At 41.1% G+C, this 12,459-nt stretch overlaps 1 protein-coding gene across 2 annotated transcripts in view; it reads left to right on the top strand.

The window, feature by feature from the left end:
- The window catches only part of SDSL (serine dehydratase like), a 273,452-nt gene that overhangs the window by 225,252 nt on the left and 35,741 nt on the right, over positions 1 to 12,459 (top strand). For both annotated transcript variants that reach the window (XM_069619230.1, XM_069619229.1), the window contains one exon: positions 4,800 to 4,839. In XM_069619230.1, the coding sequence (XP_069475331.1) occupies positions 4,800 to 4,839 (40 nt within the window). The remainder of the gene's footprint in view (positions 1 to 4,799; positions 4,840 to 12,459) is intronic.

The raw sequence follows: 12,459 nt of genomic DNA, 5'->3' as shown, positions 1-12,459 counted from the left end.
CAGTAATTGAGTGGCCGAAATGGACACACTTGTGGTGGTTTCCTAACACGTGATGAAGAACTCAAAACAAAGGCTATTCATTAAAACTTTGAGTTAAGATAGTGTGCTTGCACTCCTTTGAATGTCCCAGAACAGTGAGCAGACTACGAGGTCAACTACAAGCAGAAGATTTTGGCTAAGGATCAGGTCCATGAAATGCGATGGACTATTTGGGAAAACACAAAAACACGGAATGAATTGACGCATCTCGAGCACATACGTTTCGTTTTCACTCATGTGCTGCTAGAGCAAACTGAAGATCGAAGGTTGGGTGGGGTTGCCAAGCAATCATAAAGTCTGCGACGCACTTTCAAATACAATGTTGCATTTACCAATTTGCTGCCAGATTATCTGCTACAGTCAGTAAATTGCGTATGTAGAAGTAGCTCAGGGCGTGTCCTTCAGACAAGGGGCAGCCAATGAGATTTCAACCCTTTTATAATTCTATAAATAGACATGTTGCCCTAATCCAATTCCTTCTTTTAATAGGTTTTGCAAATGCCATCTAGGATGATGCCATAAATGGCAAATGTAAAAATATAGAAACTCTGTACATGCAAGATAAAGTGTGAACATCTATTGTGATAGCTGTTATAGCTCCCTGATTTCTTTACTTGAGATTAAAGCAGTATTTAAGCATCTTCCTTTGGTGTGTCTGGTTATTTGGTCTAAGATATTTACTGGTAATTCCATCTAGCACATAGAAGACGCTTCAAGGTGGTAGAGCACGAAAATAATATAGGTGCCCTTCACTGCTGTTCCTGAAACAGTGCACTCGGCCACACAAAGCAAGGGAATGAATGTGGGTTTCCTCGAAAACGAAGAGAACGTCATACTCTTAGTTTCTGCCTACTTTGACCTCTGCCTAAATCAGTGGTCTCCAACGTTTTATGCTGAACTTCCCCCTGGTTAAAAATATTTTTGTTTCCCTGCTACCGCAACATTCCAGAATTTTGTTTTCAAAGCAGTCACTGTGTACCCACTTTAAAGAGCCTTGAGTCTCTGTGGACATCCCCTAGGCATGACTAGGGCTGGCCAGCCCCACAGTTTAAAGACCGCTGGCCTAAACAATGTCCTTATGAGATAGCGTAGTCTATTCAGCAATAGGCAGCTTGCACCCTCGCGCTGGAGGATGACGTCCTTATTGATGAATTATCCAGTCCAGGGAAGAAATGCTTGTTCAGAGCCTCTCTGGTGGCCACAATGATGATACTTGGAGCCTGCAAGTCTGTGAGACATCCTTTAAGGGTAGATGGAGTGGCGGAACTCCATCATCTATCCCTGATTGAAAAGGGCTTGTTTTCTCAAATGCAAACATTCCACCTTTAGGAAAATATTTGGGACAGATTCGATTATTTGGACCTGTCAGGTGTATACTCTTCTGCCAATGTGTATGATGAGGTTTGTAGAATTTGGTTGTCATTTCTGCTGTTCTATTTCTGTGTCGTTTTCCTTTTTGTAAATACTTGTGAATGTATAATAATAAAAATAATGAAAAGCAGTTTGCACTATTCATTTAAACCAGGGGATGGCGCTTATGCTTTACGAAAGAAAAGGAGCGTAAATCATTACAAACCTCTACTGTAAAATCTCACACTGTGGAATATAAATAAAGGCAGTGGTCGAGGTGGCCTGTCCACATTCCCCACAAACGACATCGCCACGCCCCCACTCCCCCCACACGCAATACAACCCCCTAAAGAAATGCAGCTGCTGTTTAAGGGAACGTTCGATGCAGAGCACACAAGTGCACATTTCAACATCTTCCTACACTTTTATTTTAAAATGAAACCATTCCTGGAACGGCCTCATTACAAGTTTGCCGGTCCGGAAACAAGGGTGCTGGTAAGCTCACTGACACCCTTGTTTCCGGACCGGCAGGTCCCTCCTGGGTGCAGCAGACATGGAGGGTGCTGGTAAGCTCACTGACACCCTTGTTTCCAGACCGGCAGGTCCCTCCTGGGTGCAGCAGACATGGAGGGTGCTGGTAAGCTCACTGACACCCTTGTTTCCGGACCGGCAGGTCCCTCCTGGGTGCAGCAGACATGGAGGGTGCTGGTAAGCTCACTGACACCCTTGTTTCCGGACCGGCAGGTCCCTCCTGGGTGCAGCAGACATGGAGGGTGCTGGTAAGCTCACTGACACCCTTGTTTCCGGACCGGCAGGTCCCTCCTGGGTGCAGCAGACATGGAGGGTGCTGGTAAGCTCACTGACACCCTTGTTTCCGGACCGGCAGGTCCCTCCTGGGTGCAGCAGACATGGTAGGCAGACCTGTCACGGAAGCACCGGCACCGGCACCGTTAGCAACAGTCCCCACTCCCATAGAGTCGAATGGCACTCTATGGGAATGGGGACTTACATTTTACCAGCGCCTGACTTCCCGGGCCGCCGGACTTGGAATCTCCCGTTGGTACCGGAAGCCAGGCGCCGGTACATTTTACGAGTTCATCGGCAACCTGCCGGTAGCAACGGCAGCATTACCGCTGGATTCGTAATGAGGCCCGGTTTCTTTTTAAAATAGAAGTATAGGAACAGTAAAACTTAATTAAAAATAGTAGAGGTGCTCCCCCTCACTTCGACTACTGAATAAAGGTTGCTGGGGCGCAAAGTTCCCAAATGTGTCCGTTTATTTACTGAAACAGTCTTAGATCCACCTGTGGCTACATCACCTCTCCCCCACGTGCCACCACTGTATGTCCCGTCCATATCTTTCTCTATTATGACTTCTGACTTTGAGACCTGGTAACTGTAATAATTCAACACACCTCAGAGGAGGGATGCTTTTTCGGCAAATATAGCTGTAGAGTCATTAATTGAAAATACATACGTAAAGTGAAATTAAAACCACAAAACCACACAGAGCCCCCCTTTACAGGCGAATAACCAGTCTACACAGCCAGAGAAGGTACAGACATACATTTAAGTAATCCGCCCTGGCCCCCGCTGCTTTTGTATAGGTGGCGGTTGTTAGCAGTCAGGTCTTGTGGTGGCCTATACAAGAGGGTAGTTGGGGCCGCTGCAGACATTGGGAAAAAGGTTCTTAAATGTGGCAGCAATAATTGAAGTAACATCACAACATAGTCTGTAGTTAGCATCATTATACTATAAATTAAAAGGCTACATTTTAAGTAATCAGAAAACAGAATGATAATTATGTCTCATTTATGTAGCGCTTTCGCCAATGCGCTTTACATAGAACATATTTACATACAACATCACCCAACTGAAATTGGTACTCATTTTTCACCTTGGAAGGATGAAAGACTGAATTGGCCTTGGCGGGAGTCGAACCTGCGACCTGCAGTTCGAAACTGAATAATGTATTTACTTAGCAATGTACAACAGTCACACATGCTGGAAGGGGTCTGGGTGAAAGGATGATTTCACTTGTTTATATATAGAGCGGAATACCAGATTCATAACACATAATCATTGTAGTAATTAGTGTTATTAGCCTATTTAATGGGACTCATTTTATCAACCCCAGGAGCCTGTCCAGTGGTGAGCGAGGTTTAAAAAAAAAAAGAAAAATGCAAAGTGTAAGTGTGGGCGCTCCGAGGAGAAGGGGGGTGAAGGTATCTACAGTTATTCCAGAACCCCAACGTGACAACAGCCTACCTGGTCGTGTTAGCACCCCTGTGGCCTAGCAGTTTGTCATACACTGCACACTAGGACATAATTGAGGTGCACGCAGGCAGACAGGGGAACACATTAAATAAAGTCTTCAGCCCTGGGTTTACCCCCAATTTAAAGCAAACAGCCAAGACAATGGAAAGCTCTGACATAATGCCCCTGTGCCTGTTACGGAAGGGCCCAAGAGTTGAGGTGGAGCCCTAAATATGTGGTTCGGCTCTTGTTTGGCTCTGGATTTCCACTGGACTTAGAGCCAAGCCAGAGCCAGTTTGGCTCGAACCAGGCCTAGCCCTCATTATTCTTGCTCCCCTCAAGTGTTGGATGACTACCTGAAACTTGATATACATGTAGGGAAGAGGTCTGCAACCTGCAGCTCTGGAGATGCTTAGGACCACAACTCCCATGATCCCTTACCATTGACGATACTGGTTAGGGAGAATGAGAGTTGCAGTCCAACGCTCCTGGAGAGGCAAAGGTTGCTGTCCCATGCTGGAGGGGATGGCTGAGGTTCCGGGCACTCACAGACCATCCTCCTCTGGCATGGGCAGCTTATTGTGAATTGGTCGCATAGTGTTGGAATCTTCGTGAGCTAAGTTTCACAATTCTATGATGAATGCTTTTAGTTTTCAGAACATAATTGATTTTGGTGGGAATTCCTCTAAACTCTTTCTCTAAACTCGACAAAAATAATTTCACTTTTCTAAATAATCACACCACTCGAAGTAAACTCTGAGGGCATTCCAAATTTGTTGAAGTTCAATAAAACCCACTTGCATGGGTCCTGTTGCTATTTAATGGGAACGAAATCAAAACCAGAGCACTGAATGACTTGTCTCGATAGCCACCAAATTCGGTAAAATATCACGACTGGCAAGACTATATTTAGTGGAGGTTTTGATGTGTTACTCTCAGGTGGGGCCAACGAGACTGGCCATGTAATATCGTAGATGTAACCCCACCCCCTTAACTAAAGAGTGCAGTTGTTCTCTAATTCTCATGCTCCTGTTTCTCTGATCGCCTTCTTATTCGCCACTCTGGCTACAGTAAGTCTTTTGCTTGCTCTGAAAACTATATTTGTAATAATCTTTGAAAGAAAAGTGATCTTCTTTTTCTCTTCTCTTTTCTAGCTTGCGGAACAAGGCAGCAAACACTTTGTGTGCTCGTCAGGTAAAGTCATGTCTAATAGTCATAGGATCAAAAGAGTGGGGGAAGTTGGGAGAGCAGTAAAGGAGGGGATGTGCAAATTGGAGGAAAGCAAGGGAGTGGAAGTGACAGAGGAAAAAGAATACAGGAAACCATAAAGAAGTTAAGAAAAAGTCAAAGCACAACGGCAACCTATAATCAAAACATGTGATGGGTGGAAGGTTATTAATTGACCTTACATTCCTGGGGGGGAGGACGCACTACTCGTTATTATTTTATTGAATGTCTTCATTACTCTGTGATGAATTTCATGTGCTTCAGGTAAATGTCCCTGGCTAAAGGGATGTGATAAACTTTCATAAAAAAAGGGTGTTCCTTGAAATAAATCAAGGAAATACCTAGGCACTCTTATGGGAAGAATCCCAAATACTCTGTTACATCAATCACAGTTTCAATCGTAATCATGAAGAAACAGCAATTCAAGAAAATACGAAAAACAAATATTATGTTCACACATTGTTTTTCAAATGTAAATACCAGTACTCATATGGTACACGTAGAGGGTTGATTTGACCCTTCCTCTGTTAATTCTCAGTCATGTACATTCATAACTCAGTTTCAAGTTGATTTGCTATATATACCCCAACAATATTTTCATAAAACGACAGGATAAAGGTTTACAGAAATTGTCCACTTTAAAAAAAAAAATGTCATTGGGCCTCATTACAAGTTTGACGGTAGTCTTGCTGGTAAAACCGGCAGGCTGCCGCCAAACTTGTTCATTTTTCCGGCACCCGCGAATCGTCAATTATCGGGTCATTACGGCCCTGCCGGACCCGGTAATTGCCCATTCGCGGGCGCCGGAATGGGGAGGTAGGATGCACCGGCAGCATTTGTGAATGGTGCCGGTGCATCCGACATGCTCTGCTTGTGGGTGCCGCTATGACCGCCAGGTCGGACCTAGCGGGCGAAAAGGCACCCACTGACAGAACTCGTAGTTTTCCGGTACGGTAACAACAGTACCGGCAAGCTTACCGGTAATGTTGTTACTGTACCTGCAAACTTGCAATGAGGCCCATTGTGTTGAAAATTGTAATTCCTCTAGTTACTCCGTGTTTCGGGAATGTGGGCGACACTTCATCAGGTGAAAAACTCTCTGTCTCCCTCGAATAAAGTAACAAAGTTTCAATGACCGAAATCCAAATCAGTAAGGAGTCTTATATGCACTTAAAAAACGTCACATCATGATCTACTGTCCTTTTTGAGAATCTTTTGCTTCTTGGGAAAATCTCAACTAAGGCTGTCACTAAAGATGAGCATCCAATATGCAGAAACTGTTAAAAAGATACAATAGACACATTTAGGGTTTGGGGGGGCTATCTAGTTGACTTTCAATAGCATGGAACAGTCTGTGTCCAAGTGGAAGAAATACACCCTGTACTCACTGTTGTACCTTCACCATAGGCAAATGATAAGAATCTTCCTGTAAATAAAAATAATAATAGTCTTGAAGGGACTCTGATAAAGTACCTGCAAGTTGGTTAATGGATAAGGGTGGGTTAGGTGCAAAAATGAAAGCTAGCCCACTTACTGATTTGCCGTTTCGGCTCTCTTAAGTTCCATTGTTAATGTGGGAGGAAAGAAGGATGGGGCAACAATAAAAAGAAGAAACTAAGAAGGAGAGTGGAAGCGAGTAAGGAAGACCTATGGGAAACAATAAAGGGGGTAGAAGGAAGCATGAAGGAGATAGTGCAATAGTTAGTCCTTATGCCTTAAGCGTGCTTACTCTAGATGCCCTATCTGAGGCTCTGGAAACTGAGATAGCAAGGGGACTTGCAGAAGTCTCCTTATGAGTGCCAACCTAGCACTTACCCTCCATGGCCTCAGTACTTATCTGAAGTTAGTACCCAAACTTGGATAAAATAAGGAGGCCCTTTGAACTACATATGAAATTGCAGACAAAGGTATTGCGTGATCTGTATTTGTATGTGTCAGGGTAGCTGTCTATAGATCACAAGTGCCTGTCTGTGTTTCTCTGGTGTGCATATGTTTATGAGTCTGCCTCTTGGTGTTTGCCAATAATCAGTAAACATTAATTTGTCACATTATTTTACTGAATGTTATGCTTGAGCTCCTTTCTATTTCTAATTTTGTAATTCCAATTAGAATCAAACACCATACGTACACATTTGTAGTCTATCCACTCTTGAATAAAATCTAAAACAAAGCAAAGCTCTCTAGAAGAGTATCTGACTCCATGCATGCAGCAATGGCAACCTAGAAGTTTAACTCACATTCAGTTTTAATCTAATGTTTAAGAATATTCTAACGAGGATTCAGTTGCTAAGGTTTTTTGGAATTGGCGGAGTTCAAACATCTCTGGGAGTTATCAGCCGTGAATTGTATCTAAGAAGCATGAAAGATTTCGAGACTGTGTCGAAATGCGCCATGTGGTTTATATTTAGCTGAATATATGTTCACCTTTTTTAGGTCTGAAGTTTAAGGTTGAACTATTGCAGTAGTCAGAAAACTTTGGCTTGACAGGTGTTTTGGGCGCCAACTCTCTTCATCCCTAGTCAGCGTAGGTAATGTGAAGGGATCATGGGCGCCATAGTCCAAATCATCTAGGGAGTCACAGGTTACGGGCCCTGAAAAACTGTGTAATAGTAGCTAAAAGTGACTTTTAACTAAGCATACATTGTTCATTAAATTGACTCAGTATACTATTGTTACATGCATGAAGTCAAATAGTTTCCCTTGCTGGTGGTTAATTGGATAAGTTACAATCAAAACCTTACTGACATATCTTTGTGATAATAATGTACGCCTGAAGTGATTGAAACGCTCTGTTTGCCTTCATTACTCAATTGATTAGGAAAGGTGTCTAACCACAAGGGTTTCCATCCTTTAAGCCAATTTGGGCTGCAAATATCCAGCCACAACCAGTCAGTACTCCACTATTGGAATGAGTAAATCCTTCTCCTTATCAACCTTGTTTTATGTTTAATTAAGTAGTGTGAAAATGGTGCCCAGCATTCACACTCAATATTCCTCTTTATATGTCCCTGTGCTCTTCACAGTGCCATGCACCACAATTAACCATCTCTTAAGCACAGGAATCTTCAAGCTCTTCAAATCTCTCCTAATTAGAAATTGGATCAAACTAATGTAAACAAATAAGAGACTATTTTCAGAAAGCATATGTTCTCTGAATTCTTTGCCCAGTTCAAAAATAATTTTAAGAATTGCTCACCGAGATATTTTTCAGTAAGCTGCTGTCTCCTGTATTATATATATATATTTTTTACCTCTATACACTCTGTAAAAGCTTTCTTAGAACATGTTTGCAACTATCAGACTGTTCATGCTTTTACTAAAATTGGGCTCCAGGCATCTGACCACAACGAGTGTGTAACTTCATCAGGTGAACGGTTCTCCTTGCATTCATGGCCATTAAGAAGTGAGACAGCAGTGTCCACTATTGACAGAGAAGGCTCTTTATGTTTTTCTCACTGTAATTGTTTCCACATTACATGTGTTGTTGGCTTGATCAACTCTTAATCAAACTAAACTTTGAGCTCATCAAATGCCTCAGAATAATTGAAAAAAGTGGCCAAAATTGGTAAATATAAGAAAATAAACTTAAATCCAGTCCAAACATATTTAACTGCTTACCTTACTATTATTAGAAAGACGGCTTGGCACTGCCATACTTACTTCTTGCCAAAATGTTATCCATTGTTGACATTCAGACTGATCACGGGCTCCCGCAAAGTCACATTTGGGGTGTGCTTATATTCCATTTCCTATCATCATATCCACACATTTCGCTAACAATGATGTTTGTTTAGCACATAAAAGTATGTATTTATACATGTTCTGCATGGATCAACTTCAGGGACCAGTGGATCGAGTTTAACCTCCTATTCTTTCCACTTGCAAGATCTAGGGACTCACTCCTGTCCTTCATATCTACATGAGGATCTTCCTTGTCCTCCTCTTTACTGCAGAGGCATTAACCCCAGTTCGACATTTATTATATTGAAGCTCATATTTCAGATCATTTAAAATGTTTTATTGAGCCCAGAGACCTTCTCTGATAGTTTGGTGGCAAGGGGCAATTCTTTAAAGGGGTATCTTTAAATTCTGTTAGAGGTGTGTGTGTTAATCTTCCTAAATATTCTAAAGATTGTAATCTTTCACCATTCCTTATAAGGTCTACCTTCGACTTTCACTCTCCCGTAGACCTTCTGCCATACAAATGTGTCCACGGTACTGAGGAATTTCACAAAGGAAGGATGGTCTGAGAGATAATCTGCATAGGTCCCAGAAACCATTATCCCCCGACTTCACTAACATGCTTTACAGTGGGACAGTCCTCACATATATGACACAGGGACTTATTGCTCGGATCTTTAAAAATGCCACAGCTGATTGCAATTATCTGGCTATTTACAGAACCAAGTATTTTTACTTTATCATTTTAAAAAAAAAATTGAAAGGAAAGAAAAATGTCAGACATTTACAACACATCGTTAGCCCCCAAAAGTATAGACCATTACATAACAAATTAGATGTATAATACTGAAGACAATGGCCTTCATTCTGAGTTTGGTGGTATCCCACCAGTAATTCTGGTGGGATGCCACTAAAACGGAATTAGCATTCCTGCCGCCTGATATCCCGGCATTACCGGGATATTACAGGCAGCGGGAATGCCGGTAACTCCCCATTGAATGGAGTCCCTGGGACTCCATGGAGGGGATTGCTGCAATTACTGGTGCCGGTAGCACCAGCGCCGGTAATTGCAGCATTCTTTTGCCAGTGGGCGCCTGATCTACCAACAGGACAGGCCTCGAGGTAGATCCGTGGCCCCTACCGACAAACTTGTGTTTCCCTAGTCTGACCAAAATTTCGGTTGCAGAATTACCGGCAATTCTATTGGCATTTTATCAAGACTGGGAAAACAGTAATGAGCCCCAATACATGGGAACTTGCACATCCTATCAATCAATTACCCCCAACATATATTAGTGGTCCCCAAACATGCAGAGCACATCAGACACATCCCTGTGCATACAGGTAAGATATATGTACCATATTGAAGGCTCTGCTCGCCGGTTATCGACCAATTTTGAACCTCCTAATAGGAAGGCAGTCCATCTTCACCTGGACTTGATAACGCCTTATGATACTGTCTGCAATGTAACCTTTCAAGAAAGACCAACAAAATGTCTGGGTGTGTCTGGGTCTGCTCCTGAATGGATTTAATCTTTACTTAGCAATCATAGTCAACATTCTACTTGGGATCCTCCCAAGCCACTTTCCAGAAGGTCATCACAGTGCTTCACTGGGCATCTCTGTGCCCTGTGGCGCCACTAATTGAAAATTACAAACTGTACTTCCTGGATGTTTGCAGATGACCCACAATTGCATCTGCTCTTGTAAAAGAAGAGGGGAAATCAGGGCAACATCACAAAGTATCTGAAGCACATCTCTCACCTAATGAGGAAGGTGCCTTAATGGGCCAGAGTCTAATTCTGGAAGATGCAGTCAGCAACAAGCTTCCATTAAGAGGATATTGTGCACTGGGCATGGAGATGGAAAAATATTTAGGAGCCAGCTTTGATCCAGAGTCTCCTTCACCCCTCCTCTCAATGCAGGGGTGAAGGGTTTTAATTATCAGCTTTCACGGCTACACACAATTTTGTCTATGCTACAGGGACATCTTATTTATGTTTACTTATTAGGTCATTTGTTTTATATTAAACCTTACACCACTCACTTAATAAACAAGAATAAAGTAAGAAGAAAAAAGGAGAAGAACAATAACAGCAATTATAATGATCTATAGTAAATATTATGTAACTAGTAAAAATAAAAATAGTGTCTACACATAGCTAAAATCAGCAACATTTGGTTTCCTGACTTCAGTTTCATCTAAAATACATTCGTAACCAAAAATATTCCATCAAAATACATTATTTAAAATCCATACTTTGCCACTGAGATAACTTTGGAGAAACTGTAAAAATATGTCCTAAATTCTCAATAGCGTCAAAATTCCCACATAAACGACATATACATACTGCTTTCTTCATACAGGTCCTTGCTCCCAACACATCCAAAATAGGCAATACATTCAAACGAAATCACAAAAATGTTTATTTGGGAACTTTCAAATGTATGGCTGTGCAATTCTAAATTCAGGAAAACATTATCGTCCTTTAGGTATGTTTTTGTAAGTATATAATCATAAGCATCCCACCAGTCCAAATGAAAAGCTTTTTTTATGGTCCTCCCTTATGAAGAGTCCAACTTCAGACTGTACTCCGAAAGTAGACTGATCAACATCAATTACTTCTAAATAAGTTTCACATTCCTTAATTAAACTATTAATGAAACCAGATTTCTTACCACATCAGTTACTATAGAGAAGATCGTATCTTGTATGACAAATTTAATCTTAGCATATAGCTAAGGTATATATTGAGGCAACACCTAACTCAGAACTAATGTAGTGTATAAAAAGACAAGGAGGTAAATTTAAAAGAGCACACAAAACCTGTCCCTACAATGTGCTCAGCCAGTTCTTATTTATTTATTTATTTCATTTATTTATTCATTTATATAGCGCACATAACCCACTTAGATGTCACATCCTTAGAAAATGATAGAGCAATCTTTTGTTTATAAAATAAAATTACAGGGTGCATAGAAAAATCATCTTGGTGACTAAGGGGCAGATTTGATTACCCATTTTACTTTCACATATGTTCTCTGATAGTGTGTTACTGATAAAGAAATCTAGATAATGAATCTCTGATTTTGCTTATAGCTAAACTTTACCAAGTTTGAAAACATACATTGTTTTAGTGGTAAAGGGCCCTAAGAAATTGGATAATGAAATATTTGGAAAGATTTAATTATAAATGGTTACTAAAAGGGTATTCCAGATCCTGGTTAGGCTTGACAAAGATCATCAGGTTGTCCATTAAATTTAAGCCAAATTATTTTAGTCCCTCCAAATCTGGGTGAAAAATTATTAGTCCCAGAAGAAAATACTATCTAAATGTGGTAGATCAATATTAAGCAAACAGGGGACCAATATGCACCTCTATTTTAAACCAGTTGTGGTGGGAATTATTTGAAAGAAATGACCCTCATTATCTAGCCTAACAAGCATGGCTGTATTAATATTAAGCAATATTAATACTTTCAGAAGACCAAATGAAATTCCCCACTTATCCAATTTAAACCATAGAAGGTACCACATTGTACTCAAGTGATACCACATACAGTGGTTTACCAGTATTGGCAAGTGCCAGATCTTTTAAAGCATCCAAAATAAAACCACCAATTTCCATCCCCAAACTCTTCCGAAAACCTAGTTGATATTTCCAAAGTATAATGTTAGTTTCGCCACAACTGATGAGGGAGAAAAGCAAATATCTTCCCAGTGATATTCATAAGTTCAATCATGCAATAGTTGCTAAGGTCCATACAGTCGCCGTTTATTAAAAACGGGAATCTCAAGAGAAGATGTTGTGGAAATGGCATTTTCTATGTACCCTTTTATTTTTAATGTAGTACATGACTTTCAATTTCCCCACTGTATTCAATGTATTGCACAACTTCATTATC

Source organism: Ambystoma mexicanum, chromosome 10, assembly GCF_040938575.1.
Source record: "Ambystoma mexicanum isolate Mex_15411 chromosome 10, UKY_AmexF1_1, whole genome shotgun sequence".
Lineage (NCBI taxonomy): Eukaryota > Metazoa > Chordata > Amphibia > Caudata > Ambystomatidae > Ambystoma > Ambystoma mexicanum.
The sequence above is the reverse complement of the archived record's forward strand: the minus strand, read 5'-3'. Positions and strand labels throughout refer to the sequence as shown.